General features: G+C 45.4%; 3 protein-coding genes across 7 annotated transcripts in view; 2 read left to right on the top strand and 1 right to left on the bottom strand.

Moving 5' to 3' along the window:
* USP4 (ubiquitin specific peptidase 4) overlaps positions 1-2,133 on the top strand; it is a 33,999-nt gene extending 31,866 nt beyond the window's left edge. For both annotated transcript variants that reach the window (XM_064667693.1, XM_064667692.1), the window contains one exon: positions 3-2,133. In XM_064667693.1, the coding sequence (XP_064523763.1) occupies positions 3-104 (102 nt within the window). In that variant the 3' untranslated portion in view covers positions 105-2,133. The remainder of the gene's footprint in view (positions 1-2) is intronic.
* Positions 2,134-3,654: 1,521 nt separating this feature from the next.
* Positions 3,655-8,814, bottom strand: EMC3 (ER membrane protein complex subunit 3). Its single transcript, XM_064667715.1, has 8 exons — positions 8,579-8,814; positions 8,442-8,499; positions 7,628-7,721; positions 6,856-6,960; positions 6,115-6,196; positions 5,883-5,962; positions 5,221-5,303; positions 3,655-3,900 (listed from the first exon to the last, which is right to left on the bottom strand). Exons 1-8 carry the CDS (start codon positions 8,731-8,733, stop codon positions 3,772-3,774), a joined length of 786 nt encoding a protein of 261 aa, XP_064523785.1. The 5' UTR covers positions 8,734-8,814; the 3' UTR covers positions 3,655-3,771.
* Positions 8,797-15,801, top strand: part of FANCD2 (FA complementation group D2) — a 36,238-nt gene continuing 29,233 nt past the window's right edge. The window contains exons 1-9 of one of the 4 annotated variants that reach the window (XM_064667688.1): positions 8,797-8,923; positions 9,459-9,553; positions 10,090-10,179; positions 10,330-10,464; positions 11,054-11,121; positions 12,528-12,631; positions 13,182-13,245; positions 14,213-14,265; positions 15,211-15,289. In XM_064667688.1, coding sequence (XP_064523758.1) covers positions 10,113-10,179; positions 10,330-10,464; positions 11,054-11,121; positions 12,528-12,631; positions 13,182-13,245; positions 14,213-14,265; positions 15,211-15,289 — 570 coding nt within the window. In that variant the 5' untranslated portion in view covers positions 8,797-8,923; positions 9,459-9,553; positions 10,090-10,112. Of the gene's footprint in view, positions 9,396-9,415; positions 9,554-10,089; positions 10,180-10,329; positions 10,465-11,053; positions 11,122-12,527; positions 12,632-13,181; positions 13,246-14,212; positions 14,266-15,210; positions 15,290-15,801 lie in introns of those variants that run through there. The other 3 variants (XM_064667691.1, XM_064667690.1, XM_064667689.1) reach the window with 3 other exon arrangements.

Raw genomic sequence — 15,801 nt, 5'->3', positions numbered from 1 at the left:
AGACAAAAGCTGCATATGTGCTGTTTTATCAGCGCCGAAACAATGAGGAACATAGTGCCCCATGTCCTCCCCAGGAAGAGTGTGACGGCATGGACACCAACTAAGCATCACCTCCAGCCACCATGGTAGCAGTTCCTCTTCTAAAGCAATGCCTGAGGCATCTGAAAATTTTCCTTCCTTCTGTAGGGGTCAAGCAGAAGATCGAGCGCTGTAAAATTCATTGCTGGGGGTTGCAGAGTAGCACTGGAGAGCCAGGAATAGGTGCTGACACTTGGGTATTTAGAGGCCAAAAATAATATATATTGGAGCTTCAATAAAGTTCTTTTTAAAATCTGGCTGAGCTGTGTGGCTAGAGGCAGGGGTTGGGGCTGTGGTTCTTGGCTGTAGTTGGGGTCGGGAGAGGACAGTCTGAGCTGGAGGCCAGTCACAGCTGAGCCTCGCAGGGGCCCGGGGAGGAGTGTGGTGGGTACGATTCTGTGAATCGGCATTGGGGCTTCCTGCCAACTCTGGTGTTGCTTTTGGGCCCTGCCTGTGTCAGGGAGGCTCCTACACCCTTTCTGGAGCTCAATTCAGATCTTTGTACACCTGGCCTGTCTGCTGCAGTCTCTGCCGTTGTACCTTGGTTCCCTGGCTAAGCAGCAAACGTTTTTCTTGCTTCCATCCTTTTCACTGATGCATTTTATGCTCTTCAGGGCAGTTTTGACTCAGCCTTTTTCATGTGAACACTGAATCCTGTAATGTAGGAACCTTGGCCAGAAGTGACTCATACCTGCCCGTGGTGTGGCACATGTGCAGGCTGATCTGCACAGAGAGGCAGGATACAGCTCTCTGGCTCCTGTTCTTCTGCAGAGAAAATACCATCCATAACACTGATGATTTCTTGTCTTCTCCATCCATCTCCTACACCCCTCACGTCCGGGCTGCTCTGTAAAGCACTTTTCTGCCTCCGGCTTTTCTCCTATGGTTTGTGCCGTGACAGCATTTTTATCCTTTTTTGCTCGTTTATGTGGTTCCTTGGAGCTTTTTTCTCCAGCCAAGCTCAGCACTGTGTCACCTGTAAGTGTGACAGCCCAATGCAATGGATTGTGTGAGTTTTCAGCCTTTTCTCTTGCAACTTTGGTTTTTTTTGGACTGCTTTTTCAGCCTTCCTCCTCCTCCCTTGAGCGCTGCCCTTTAGATCCCCACCTTTTCACCTTCTGTGGGCTGCAGGTGTGACAGTCCTGTCCCAGCTCCTCTTTGCCTTTGCTGTTCAATGGTTCTGTTCTATCCTTTCGGCTCAAGTGGCAAATGCTCTTCCCTCTGTCCTCCTTTGCGGTCTGTGGTACTTGTAAGACTCAAGTCCAGCTTTCTTCTTGAATGTGGACTCCTGTGAGTCTCTCCTTGGTGGAGACCTGGTCTTCCATGTGAAAAATGGGAAAAAATCTAGAGCTTTAGCCTGTGTTTTTTTAGGGACAAATCTAGCTCAATGACAAACCAAACAGGAGGGTTTTTCTTTCTTGGAGAAGGGAGGGCTGCCTCTAGCCAGCATGCTACTGGTGTGATCCTCTGTGGAATTTTGCTTTTAAAACATTGAAATTTGAATTTTGAGATCACAATTGCTTAGTTGCTTCTGCTGTTCTGGTGGAGTTTTTTTTGTTTTGTTCTGTTTTTTTGCAACTCTTAATATTGTATTTCTTTTTTTTTTTCCTCATTACTGATGGGAGCATCCAAAAAGCAATTTTTAAGCTGTAGCACTGCACTGAAATTACTCTAATCAGCATTTGTTTGTTCGTTTTATCCTAAAAGTAAGTCATATGGGCATTCCAAAATAGAGAATAGAGGAAAGGGAGGGGAGTACAAGTCCTTTTTAAAAGAGAAATCAATCTGAAATAGCCTTTGTTCTCCTTCTCGCCTCCCTGCCTGTGCTGACACAGAAAAGCATCGTGGGGCTAAATCTATGATGCTCAGATGCTGAACAGACTCTGTTGTACTGCAGAACAAGTGGCCCAGCTCTTGCTTTCTCTGCCTCTGAGCTGCTGGGCTTCAGCTGATGTGTGTGTGCTGTAATACCAGACTGTTTTTTTAGACTAGCACTTTGTAAGTGGCTGGCTCTGTTGTACAAAGAGGAAAATTAAAGAGTGGTTTGCACTGAAACTGGATTTTGTTGTATTTTCAGCTTTCGTTATGTGGCCCAAGACTGCTGGTTGTGGGGGTGCCTGGTGCTCCAGGACTGATTTGGGCTGGGGAAGGGCGAGTCCTTGGGAACCAGTGAGGATTTTAGAGAAGATCAGCTGTTCAGGGCACTGCTCTGTCCAGCTGAGAGTTGTGTTTGCTCCAGGGTTGCCTTTTCTTGCCTGCAGTGCTGGGTTGTTGGTGTCTGGTGCTCAGCAAAGCCTGTCCTTGCTTTTCTGAGGCACTGGGAAGCCTCAGCTATGGTTTCATCATCATTCCTCTTCCTCTGCAGATCCCTGGGGGTCCTGGTCTTCCTTCTGTCTGTTTTCTCTGTATACAGTATTGGGGCTGCTTGTGGCTGTACCACTGGGATAGTTTGGTGAGAACTAAGAACAGGCTCTGTCACAGTCCTGGCTCAGCCTCTGCTTTGAAGAGGATGTGCAGTTTCACCCTGAGAAAAGTGCTCAGAATAAAGAGGAGGGGAAAAAAAAAGAAAGCGACAGCCACAGAATATGGAAGAGCTGTTGAAGCATTTGCCCAGGTTAGGACTGCTCTCCCTGGAGGTCTGAGGAGCTCCTGCAGATGAACAAGCCAGGAACAGTTGCTCCCTGTTCTCTACAGTGCAAGAAGATGGCCAGGCAGGCACTTAAGGCATTTCCTATCCCCACCTGCCCAGTAAAGAACAGAACAGGGATGGCTGGGAACAGCCAGGCACCCTTGCTCCCTGTCACCCTGCTGGGCATGGCAGGCTGGAGGGGCTATGTGGGCACTCTGAGGTGCTTATAAATGGACTTGGGAAGGATTAAATTAGTGGAGAAATTGTGTGTTTGCTACCTCTGCATAGCAGTGCCATCTCTGGCTCTCTGCTGCCCAAAGGCCTCTGAGGAGCTGCTCTGCCCAGGAACCAGAGCAGCAAGGAGGGGGCAGAAGGTGCCAGGATGCCCAGCAGGTCGCCTGGGCCAGGAGCAGGCACAGGGGGCTGTGCAGTTCCAGGGAGCCTTCCAGGCTTGGATACCAGAGGAAGGTAGGTGAGCTGTCCTATGCTTTGCTGTGGGCACATGGTGAGTATCCCCCTCATGCTTTTTTTCTTGTGAAAGCATCAAATCCTGATTATTTTAACAGGAAAAAAGAATGAGGGCAAGAACTGCTTTCAGAAGCTGAATCTTGATGCTACTTTTGAAGATGCAGTAGGTACTTTGTCACTAAGCCAAGTTTGAATTGCTTATGTGATGTCCTAATTGTTCAAAAGCAAAGGATAACTCGCTGTGCATTTATTTAAAAGGATAAAACAAGAAAAATAGGCACAACTTGTACTTTTTTACTCTCAGAAACCTTAACTCCAGCAAGCTTGCTCTTTGTGAACTTGAAATTTTAGGTCTTTTCTCCAGCATATATTTCCTAGGAAGAGAAACAGAACTCCAGCTCAAAACCCACACGGAGCCTTTGGCTGAGATACAACACCCTCAGTCCTGGGGCTCAAATCAAAGTGAGGGCACTCTGCAGTTCTGAACATGATGGTTTTGTTTTATTCTCAGCCTTGCTAAAATACATTATATAGTTTTAAGTAACATTTCTTTTCAAATAACTTTCACGAGAAGAGACAAAAGCATGTTCTCAAATTCAGAAGATGGAGGTCTGAAGTTCTTCCTTAAACATGCCTTCAAAGTGGAGGTCTTTTGCCATGAGCTCTTCTTCTACATCTTCTAAGGCCCACTGATGATCTGTCAGTTCTAAGGCTTCCCATTCCGTCTGCATTGGCAGTGAACAGAGGTAGAGAAGGGAAAGCAACACAGTATTAGACAAGAACTACACAAACTACACTTAAAAAACTGCAACAAACCCCAAGTTCTATTAAAAACCTGGCAATCCTGTCAACTTGTTGAAATCAGTGTTTTAATTAGATACTAGTTGATCAATAAAAAGTGTATCACAGAAATTAGAAAAACTACATTATCTACTTCTTGCAAACCCTCTAATGTGGAACAGTCCAGTGCAGCTGTTTCTAGAAACACAGCCAGTTCTGCTCTAGGGGGTCGAGTCCTTTGTACTTAGTTAATTCTTTAGTCTAGAGATGTTCAATAACAACAGTTAAAGGACAAATATTTTGCAACCAGTCACAGACTTGTGCACACTGCCTGCAAAATCGTGTCATGTGATGCCCAGCAAGAGATTTGTATTTCTTGGCCAGAACACTTCTGCAGTATGGGTTTTTCCCTTGTTCTGCTGGAGCATATTGTGGGTTCAGGTCCCTGCAGGGCTGAACAGCAGAAGAGCTGTGGGTAGGCAGTACAGGATGGAAGCAGAGGGATGTGAGCCAGGGGAATTCATGGTACTGGCTGGAATTGCACTTCATTGCTGACAGTGACGGAACAGCCACTGCTTCAGCACAGCTGCAAACTGCAGCTACTCCCTTCCCTGGCTGAGCCTCTGGGTGGGTGGTGTGGGATTTTTTTAACCAGGAAAGACTGAAGACAAGAAACTGGGAGCAGACCATCCCAACCTCCCAGGCAGCAAGTTGTGTGTGGCTAAACCTCTACTACAGTACATAAAACGGGAAACCAGGACTGTCCCTTCATGCACAAACTCAGGCTGTGAAAGGCAAAGGGAGTCTAACAAGCAGTGCCTATGGAGAGTGCTTAGGAGAACTCCAACACACAGTCAAATCCTGACAGATTTTCTGCTGAGCTGACTTGCTTGCTTATTTTCTTACACAAGTTCCATCAGGTGCCTGCTGGACTTCTGCTCAGTGGCACTAATAACTTTTGAGGAACCAGCTTCTGCTTTGGAGCTATACTTCAAGGTAAAAAAACCCCCTTCCTTTGCAAAAAACAGAAGATAGTCCATGAATTCAGCTTTTGTACCAGGAATGACTGACTTATCAGGTTTACTTCAGGGTATTCGGGCTCTGCCAGACCTAGAGCAACTCCCACGGCCTTCATCAGCTGTCAGCTCTATTTTTAGGAACAGGAATTCAGAGCAATTCCCTTACTTGACACAGGGAGAGGCTGAGTTACACACAGCCTGTGTGTAAGCTCACAGCAAACAGGAATGCAGGTGGGAATACTGTACCTTAAATGCTTTGTTGGTATCTGCTGGCATGGCCATTGCTGCCCCTGTCATTTGTTCCTGCATCACCCTGGACTGATCTGCAGCTGCAGATGAGAAATGAGATTTCTGTGTGATTTAAACAGCATTTTCTAGAGCACAGTGCCAGCAGGCTGGTTTCTGACTATAGATGAGAACGTTGCAGAAACACCCAGAATGCGATACTCCCGTGCCAGAAGAGTTCTCACAAGACATCTTGTTCCCACCCCCTACATCTGAGCCAGATTTACATAAAACATGCAGAACAATTGAGGAAAATACGGTCTTCTATATTCCCAATACATATTTGTCCTGCCCCACATCTAATATTAAGAAATCTTTGCAGTTTTCCTTAAAACTAATACTTGCTAGAAATAAAAGCAAGCCTGAGAGCAGAACTTTTGCACACTGTTTTGGTGGGAAGGAAAGTGTGGGCTAGACCAAGTTTATGAGCCAATGGCTGGTGCAGGAGATTTGGGTACTTGCTGCAGGTGATATCAAACCTGGCTTGGGAGAGTAACCTCACAGAAGTGAAAGGCTTTCAAAGGCTTTTTGGCTGAAAACTTAGAAATCCTTCCCCAGCCTCCCTCAGCAGACATCCTGTGGAAGGAGAATCCAGTTCTTTCCCAGAAAGGACAGTGTCTTACCATTATCTTGGCCCAGGATAAGAGTATAAATGCTTCTGAGTCCAAACACATTCAAGAAGTACCAGGAAGCAGAGCTCACCCTGACAAATCAGAACAAGCAGGGTTGATGTCAATTCAAAGCTGGCTCCTGACCTCATTCCAGCAGCTCGTACAGACCATTCAAGGGTTATTATTAACACATTCAACATTTTCCAAGTGGGAATTCCACCTTGCTGGCTGAGGACAGGCTTACCAGGACGCATCCAAAGTGAGCAGTTCAATTCCCTGCTGCAACATTGGCTTAAAACGCAGTGTCAGAGGAAATGGGACCTTTGCTGCAGGATGAAGAAAAGAAGCCCAGTTTCACAAAGTGACACTGCAAAGCACATGGTATCTTTTATTACATCTTATCTGGTCTGAATGCAATGTGTACAATAACAAGTTAACTTGTGAGCTGCAGTTCTGTATTCATTTCAATATGAAGTGTTTTTTGAAACTTAGAAACTTTGGAAACTTCGATGACCAAACCCTCACAGGTATTGCTTCATGACTGTGAAGGCGAATGTATTTTGTTAAAGAAACAGTTATCACATAAACAGTACAGAATAAAACCCAGAACTGTGAATTTTAGGAAGTATTTTTGATGTGGGCACCCTGCATTACACAGTAACCAACTCCCTGGACAGGTTCAGAGAAAAATCCACTGTATCAATCTGAATTTTAGGCAGTTTTAATAAAATTAAATACTGGGTTTGCAACTACAGTTGTTCTAAGTACATGAGCTATCTTCTTCATGACCATGGCCAATACTCTGAGAGCAGTTTCCTCTCCTTTGCAATGGGACAAGCAAGTCCATGGAGTGAAGAGCAGCAGTGCCACAAGCCAAATTCATGCTGCTTCCAACTGACTGCTTTCAGGTAGAGCAAATCTCTGATGCAGCCCAGACCCTCAAGGTCAGAAACACAGCCAAACCCATGTTATTCCAGACACTTACTTGTGACAAATCCTGAAAATGTCATGTTGATCCAACCCCCGATGAGGATCATAGGCAGAACATTGGTTACATTCCCTTTCATCATATCTGTCAGCATGGTAGGATCTGCAAATCACAGACTCAATGTGAAGTAGCAGTGTATCACAATAAAGGGAAACATGACATTAATTGTCAGCTACTTTAATTAAGAAACTGCATGAGAGAGAAAAAAATCCTATGCAAATAACTTTATTTTCCACTGTTGAAAATTATTTGTAAAATGAGATGAGCAGCCAGTGTGGTAGTGGCTGCTGCCAAAGGGGTGTTGTGTTCTGTGCTGTGTCTGATCCCATCCCTTGCCTCAGACTGCAGAACTTGCTTGACCCCTCTGTGAGATGATTTGGGTAGAAAAAGGACAATTAACTACCCAGCTGTTTTGCTGCTGTGGACACATAAGTTAAATCAGTTTAGAGAAGATCCTGCAAGAGCTGGTGCAAAACACTGACAAATGGACACAAGTGAGAGCAGGAATTCCCACTTCTGGCAACATGGAGGTGGTTGTGCTCTCGTGAGACACTGCAAGCAGCTGGAGGTTGGAGTTAAGCAAAATGAAGTGACCTGATGTGTTGCTACCCAAGAGAGGGATCTTGCTCCCCCTCTCCAGTACAGAGCTGAACAGTCCCACCCCCTCCCTCACACTCCCTGAGCTCCCTGCAAAGCTGGTTCACCCTCCTCCCTTGACACAAAGTGACAGGTTTTTCTGCCTGGCTGCAGTTATGGTACCTTAACATACCTGTCATTGGTGAAGGAGGCACTACCTTTCTTTTCGTTTTCTTAAAAAATCCATCCTCTGGGTTATTAAAAAAATATTTCCGGGACAGGAAAGACTGAAAACAGAAAGAGCCAATGCCAACACCATGAGAAATGAAAGGACAGAAGCGTTATTTCTTGCTCAGACATGCAGACATCTTATGAGCTCTTTCATAGCACATCCTTCTTTCCTGGAGAGGTACTTCATTGCCCGTGTGCTCTAAAGCTCCTCACTTTGCCCTGCATCCAGAGTATCAGCTCTCTGAAATTCTTATAATAATCCTAAGAAGTCTCTGAAGAAGAGTCCATGTTAATTAAAGAGCTTTTAGCACTTTGTGCAAATTCTTTGTGCTGGTTCAGCCCCAGTACCAGGGATATGTTCACCCCCCCCAGCTGACCTCTGGATTTCACAAAATTACATATTTGTCAGCAACAGAGCCTACACGAGTGACAGATTTTTAGTTCAGCAAACATTGCAGCTGACATTGTACGACCACCTCGTTATCCCAAGCTTGTATTACATCCCTGTGCTTGCTGGCAGGTATTAAACACGATAGCTCAGAGGCAGAGGCCTCGTTTCAGCATGCAGCTAAAACGTGCAGCTAAAACACCGAGCAGCGTCAACAGACATTATTATCAGGGAGAAGGATTCCCGGGACACGGCCCCGGGACAGGGGACACCCGGCAGTGTCCGACCCGAGGCCGCTCCGCCCGGGGCACTGCCCCGACACACCCCGCGCTCTGTGCTCCCTCCACAACCATCCTCTTTGTAAAACCTCACCCACGCAGCTCCGTACCTGCTTTGGAATGTATTTTCCGTTTTCCCGAAGGACTCTGCTCCGGATCAGGACTTGGCTGGAAGAGAGACAGGCGGCGTTAGCGGGGGCAGGGCCGGGGGGCCCGGGGGTCGGGCGGGAGCGAGGGCGGCCCTGACCTGTCGGACACCTGCTCCTGCGTGAGGCGCTTGTCGCTCTGCAGCAGGATGGACACGTAGTGCCGGATCATGCCCACGAAGAAGGTGATGAAGACGATGGGCAGCACCACCCACAGACGGATGTTGGAGTCCAGCAGCAGCTCGGGCTCGCTCATCGCGGCGGTGCCGCCTCGGGCCCGGCTCCGGCCCCGGCCCCGCCGCAGGCCCCGCTGCCGCTTCCCTTTCCGGGCCCGGCCCTTCCGCCGCCGCCGGAACGGGAAAGGAGAGGGCGGAGCGGGCGGGAAACTCGAGCGGGAGCGGCGGGAACGGCGTGAGGGGAGAGCGGAGGGACGTGCCCGCCCTGAGGTGAGGGGAGGGGAGAGGAGGCGCGGCGGGGTGGGCTCGGCTCAGGTGAGCTGAGCTGAGGTGAAATGGCTGCCGCGGGCACTGCCGAGCCTTTGGGAGCAGGTGCGATGGAGAGACGCTTCCCTTCTGTGGGCTGACAGGGTGCGCTTCGCGTCCAGAGCCAAGTCACAGAATTGTCACGGTTGGAAGGGACGTCTGGGTATCACCCAGTCCAACCCCCCTGGCCGGGCAGGCTCACCTGGAGCGGGTGGCGCAGGAGCGCGGCCAGGTGGGTGTGGAGTCTCCCTCTCTGGAGACATTCCACACCCTCCCTGGGCAGCCTGTTCCCGTACTTTGCCACCCTGAATGGAAAGAAGTCCTTCCTCACCTGGAGGTGAAACTTCTGTTTTAGTTTATGGCCATTGCTCCTCGTGCTGTCGCTGGACACCACCCAAAAAAGTTTGGCACCATCACCTGGGCACCTGCCTTTGAGGTATTTATATTATTAGAACAGCCACAAAATGCTTACTGCATTTTTGGTTTTGAATTTTTACAGTTCCACACTGATATTTTACTAATGTCTGCTGAGCAATTGAAAGTCAGTGTGAGGTGATCACACATCTTTTTTTTAACAACCTTTGACTATTAAAGGTAAGTCAAGATTTATTTTTTCTTTTTAATCACTGACACCCCCCCAGAAGAGGGCAGGTTGGATGGAGGTTTGTGCTGACAGAACTCATTTGTCGTGGTAGTGGGTTGGGAACATGAACAGGGGCAGTTAACGAGGTTGGGCTCATAAACACTCACCTGTGAATCCTTTATTGCTTTGTCCAGGCACGGGGAGAGGGTCACGAGTTTAGGTCAGTGTGTATGATCTGAGACCTCATAGCTGCTCACTTTAACTTGCCATTTAATTTGCTTGGTGTATGAATTGAAAGCCAAGCTCTGTTTTCTGAGAAACTGAATTTTAGAAAAAAGTGATGTATTAAACAGTTTAAATATGACAGGCTCTGAAATTTCAGACTGTACAGCAGAAGAATGTGTGTGGTACTGGTTACCCAGGCAGTCTGTCTTTCTTTGAACACTTTCAGTCTCTGGAACATTCCCTTTCACTATTCACTAATACATCCCTGACTTGCTTAAAAAAACATGAACTAAAAACTCGTATCTTTTCTGCCTTTTTACAGGCAAGAACAAAGGTTTTGTTGCCATGGTTTCAAAAAGGAAATTGTCAAAAGGTGAAGCTTCTGAAGAGAGCTGCAAGACAGATTTGGCAAGTAGGTGCTCGTGTATAATCTTACAGGGGTGGAAACCCCTTGGTAGAGGCAATGACTCCTGAGCAGGGAGAAGGCCAAAATGGCAATTTTGATATTGCTGATTGTTAATGACACTGTTGATTTTTTTTAATATATGTCTTGTTTTCACAGAAACAAAGAAGTCACGGATTTATGATAAGGAAAATGTCTCTGCCCACTTCGGAGTGGAGGGTGAAGGAGTCTTTGAAGAGCTCCTTAGAACATCAGGAATTGTGCTGAAAGCTGGGGAGGGACAGAATGAAATAGGTAGGAGTTTAACACTTGCTCTTTCTCCTTGTAGCTGAAAACCTGCAAAGATGTCTGGTGTAAAGAAAAGATGTGTTTTACTTGCAGAGTAAAAATACTTAAGCCAGCTCGTTCCAAAATTCAAGCAAACCTTCATCTGGCCTCTTATTTGTTATGTACCTCTTATTCCTGCTGAATTCAGGAATAACCCCATTATACCAGTTTTTTTGGGTGTATACATTCTAAGTCTAAGGACTTCTGAAAGATTATTGGAGTATGGAAAAAGATTAGACTGCATCTGTGATTACAGTGTTGAATTACAGAGGCAGGAACTCTAAGACGGGAAAACAAACATGTCATTGTTGCCTTTCAGCTCAGACGAGGCTTTCAGGAATTCTTGTGCTAAGCCTTTTCAATGCTGTCAGCTACTCTCAGCCCTGACTGGAGAAAGCACAAGTCCAGGTTTTTGCTAACTGGACTTCTCAGTAGAGCAAATGCAGAAGTCTTGGTGGATGGGCTTGAGAACTTGTATTTGGTGTAGCTGTTGTTGTGATGTTCTGTGGATAAAATGTGTCAGGTTCTTTATTTTCTTTTTAAACTTTCTCCATAGCTGTCGATCAAATGGCTTTCCAGAAGAAGCTCTGCCTGGCCCTGGAGAAGCACCCTACTTACCCAGCTGTAAGTAACTTTGGCAGGAACCCCCTTTAAAACTGTTTGCAGAATAGCAAAAAATGCACATGCAGCTGCCTGTACAGACAAAAGTGTGCAACACAGTAGCTTATCTTGCATTTCTGTGGTCCAGATTTTCTAGTTCTCTCAATGTCACTGTTCCAGCTTTTTGGTCCTGTTGTCCTTCTGCTGCTTCTGTTTCTTCTCAGCTGCTATATCTGAATAGTCAGAAAAAGATGACCAGCCTGTGCTTCTGTTGTTACAGCCTTGGTGTGTGTGCTGGTCATAGTTTACCAGCTGAACACACAGCCATTCATTCACTCCCTCCTCCCACAGTGGGATGGGGGAGAGAATTGAGGGGGGGGAATTTGGAAGTTGAGATAAAGGCAGTTTAATAGAACAGAAATGGAATAGAGAATAGTAATGATGACAGTGATAATGATAAAAAATTAGAATATACAAAACAATTAATGCCCAGTGCAGTCGCTCACCGCCTGCTGACCAATCCCCAGTCAGTTCCCAAGCAGTGGCCCCATCCAGCTTTCCCACAGTTCATATAGTGAACATGGTGCCACATGGTCTGGAATATCCCTTGAGCCATTTGGGGTCAGCTGTCCTGGCTGTGACCCCTCCCAGCTTCTTGTGCCCCCAAACCTCCTCACTGCTGGGGTGAGGAGCTGAAAAGACCCTGACTCTGTGCAGGGCCTGCTCAGCAACAACTAAACCATCAGTGGCTTATCAGCACTGTTCTCATCCTAAATACAAAACACAGCACTGTGCCAGCCACTAGGAAGAAATTTAACTCTATCCCAGCTGAAACCAGGACAATACTCCAGGATTGCCTTCGCACGGTTCCAAGGAAAAGTTCTGCATTTCCACCACTATGCCCTATCAGAATAATTCATTGGCAGTATTAGTCAATAGGTAAAGACTCTTATGGGAGGAAAATCACTTGCTTAACTTTGTGGTGGAGGCTGTGTTTGGTTTTGTGTTGGGTGGGAGCTGGCAGCACTAAAACTGCCACGTTGTGGTGCTCCTCTCCAGTCAGCAAGCCCAGTGTGAAAGTCTGGGAGCCAATGATTGAACTGCGAATGTTTTTTGGGTGCAGGTCTTGTCATATGAAATGTTACTGTCTCAGCTGAATAGGAAGAAAGGCAAAGCCTTTTTAAATCAAGGTAAAATGTGAGACACATGTTTTGGAGTTATTTTGCAGAACAATCAGTGTTTCCTTTTGGAAATGGTCTAGACTAGAGTTCATTTATTATCCATCATTCCTTCCTCACAGTTTCTGTCTGTCTGCAGTTCCTTGGCTTACCTCTTCCCTGTGTTCAGTATCTTCTTGCAAAATGCTTCCTAAAGGACAGCAGCTGAGCAGGGCATCTCTTCAGGACGGATAACTTCCCTCTGCTTTGCAGGTTGTGAAGCAGTTTATCAGTGGCTTGGAATCTCACATCAAGGACAGGAACCAGTTCAAGAACTGCCTTTTGCCGTGCGCTCCTATACGGACTGAGGGGTCGAGGTAGAGAAAATGTATTCTTCCTTCCCCTTTAGTCAGAGCTTAAATGTTAAATGTCCTGTTAAATGCTCCAGTCAAATGTCCTGTAACACTGAGCAGAGTGGAGGGAAGGGCCATAGCTCCAGCTCATGCACTGCAAGGAGTGGCTGGTGTAGTGCACTGCTGTTCAATAGCAGTGAGCTCCAAGTGGCAAGTCACAGAGTTTACTCTCTGCCTGTGGCATGTATTGGCCTCCATGGCATTTTATGGCAAGAACCACATACTGGAGGGGAAAAAAAAAATTGGCAGAGCTGGTGAAGATCATTTCCTTTTTGAGATTTTTTTTTTCCAGGAGATAGAACTTAACCACAGACTTTTGCATTTCCAACTCACACCAGTCTTGTAGAGAGTGAGCTGGTTCAGAGCTGAAGTGCAGTTTTAAAACTGTGGTTACCACATGTTACTGTAAGTCATCACATGTGGTTTTTCAAAAAAAAACAGTCATGGAAAGAATCACAGCCTGTTCTCCTGACATGTTTTTGTTACAACTGTGGTGGAATCTTTCATCTTGCAGGAATCTGGTGCACTCGTATTGTGAAAGCCTCATTAAACTGCTGCTTGGAATTAAGATCTTACAGGTAGGGGCACCTTAGTTTGCTCTTTAAATTGGTGTTGATTGTAGGGATCCTTTTGCTTATGTAAATAAAGGATTAATAGAACTGTTTGTGAGGCAGGTGAGGCTGTGTCTGGAATAGTGCCCAGTTTGTAGTTGCATGGTGTAGGGAACACAGACAGACTCTTCTCAAAGGTGAACAGGGGCAGAATGAGAGATGATGGCCCAGGTCAACCATGGGAAATTCTAATAGGATGTGACCACTTCCACTGTGGACAATGTTGGGGTTTTTTTAAGTGGTAGAACAGGTAGGCTAGAGAGGTGACTGAAACTCCATTATTGGAGAAATTAGAATTTTCAAAGTGTTTAAAAATGGGCAACCCGCTGGCAAGAACAAATTGTTAAGCTGTATACAGATTGCATAGAGATGTGTATGGAGTCGAAGATGACAGATGTCTCACCAAGGCATGGGAAACCTGAGTGCAGCTGTGGATTTCAGTCCTCTTATAATTAAAATGTTTTAAAAGTTCTTATCTTAAATACAGTTTTAGAATTACATTTGGGCCAGGATTAAAGGGGCAAAGAATTAGAGCTGCAAAGGGAATGACAAAAGCATGTGGGCACTGTTTACAAACTTATCTAAAGTTGATGTTTTAGTTTCCTGTGTGGTGAAAAACAACTCAGCTGGGTCTGAGAAAGACAGGTTTAAGAGAGGTTGGCCCAGAGGCATTGTACATCCTGCCTGTATGCTCTGATTCTGTTGGATTAAGTGGATAGTTTATACCACTGTTGGCATTGGTGGTTTTCACTTTTCAGGCTGTTTACCTCCTTTCTGGCATTAGGCAAGAGATTTCTTTATACAGGAAATACTTTTGTTGGTCTTTTGGAGTATTTTATTCTCTGTTTCGTCTTTTGTGAAAGTTCAGTTTGGTGGCAATGCCACAGCACAACCAGTAAATCACCCTAACACTGTCTTTTTCCCTTTCTTTTAGCCTGCTGTCATAACACTGTTGTTGGAGAAAATCCCTGAATTCTTTTTTGACATGTGAGTATAAACTGGCCTCTCTCTGCCTTGAAATTAAATTTCTTTTGGACAATCACCAGCTGTTTGACTTTAACTATTACTTCAAATTTACCTGAATGACTGTTTGCACTTATGTGGTTTTTTTCTTCATACATGTGTAAAATTATATGTGAGGCACCATGACTCCAAATTTGTGGGTGCATAAAGCAGAAGACAAATTTCCAGAAGCACCACAGGCACACCCCATGATTGATTGTGGTTTTTGTGGCTACTGACATAAGCTTGGGAATTATTTCAGCAGAGAGACTATGGAGTGTCTTGTTATTCAAAGAAAAGATGAAAGTGGCTGGCAGAGCTTCAGGAGGCTGTGAGATGCAAACAGACCTCCTTTTAAAAATGCAGATTGTGCTCAAACAAAGAAAATTGAAGACACATCTGTTTGATTTTTGAACATAGGACATCATAGCAGAGTGAGAGATCTTGGGGCACAACACAGGCAAGACTTGAACACTGAAGCTCTTCTCCCATTGTCCTGGATACTCACTGTGGAGTTAGTGGAGCAGGTCAAGGGGCAGAAAAAAGCTGAGACTGTTCCTGACACAGTATTTGCTCCAGTGCTGAGTATCAAGCAGGATAAGCTGCACAGAGGTTGAGTCCAAGAAATTGTCTCATAATGAAATCTTGTTTGAGGAAGGTTTAACACAGACAGTCACAGGGACTGAACTGTTTTCACCTAAGAACTCTAAAGGATCTTAGATAAGCTGTTATTAATTGCACTGTGAACCCTTTGGGAATTCTTAAAAATGGGTGTTGTTACACTTGTCTTCTGTCAAACTGTAAGAAGAGTGAAGTTTTTTCTAGGTATTAATGACCAGATAAAAATGGGGTTAGTTGCTCTTGCTGACCAGCAGCAAAGCTTTTGAGTCTGCAGGTCTGACTAATCTGTGCCATTTTCTGCTGGTTTAGCGTGGGCACCTTCGGAACAAATTTCCCCCGGCTCATTGTCAACCAGTTTAAATGGCTTGACAGGCTTCTTGACAGCCAGGTGAGTACCAATGGTGTAATCACATGTATGCTTTTTCCAAACAACTTCTGGAATGCCTGTCAAGTGGGATTAGATCAGTTATTATGCTGTGAGAGCTGGTATTGGTTTTATATTCACATGCTGAAGCAGAGATTTATTTTTTTTCTGTTTTGTTATGATTGCCTTCAGTGACTTCTGAACATCCCCTTTTACTATTTCTCTTCTTTCCTTGCTTTAAGTCTTTTACATCAATTTCTATCTGTATATATATTCACACAGGTGATCCTGTTTTAAAGATGTTGCTGGCAGGAAGTTACAGTCTCCTCTTGTTTAAACTCGCAAACATTTGGGGGTGGTTCTTTTCTTTCTTTCCCTAAGTCAGTCAGGTTTACTTTGGACTAGAGGGCTGTTACTGGAGAGTCCTAGAATTAAGTGAATCAGGAAATTGTACTAAACATTGGGAAGCTTGCTGTTGTGTTTCCCAGTTTCCTTTGTTCCCTAACATCATTATATCCTACCTGTAAAATACCATT

The sequence above is a fragment of the Pseudopipra pipra genome, chromosome 11 (assembly GCF_036250125.1).
Source record: "Pseudopipra pipra isolate bDixPip1 chromosome 11, bDixPip1.hap1, whole genome shotgun sequence".
Classification (NCBI taxonomy): Eukaryota; Metazoa; Chordata; class Aves; order Passeriformes; family Pipridae; genus Pseudopipra; species Pseudopipra pipra.
This window is presented reverse-complemented; position numbering and strand designations above follow the sequence as displayed.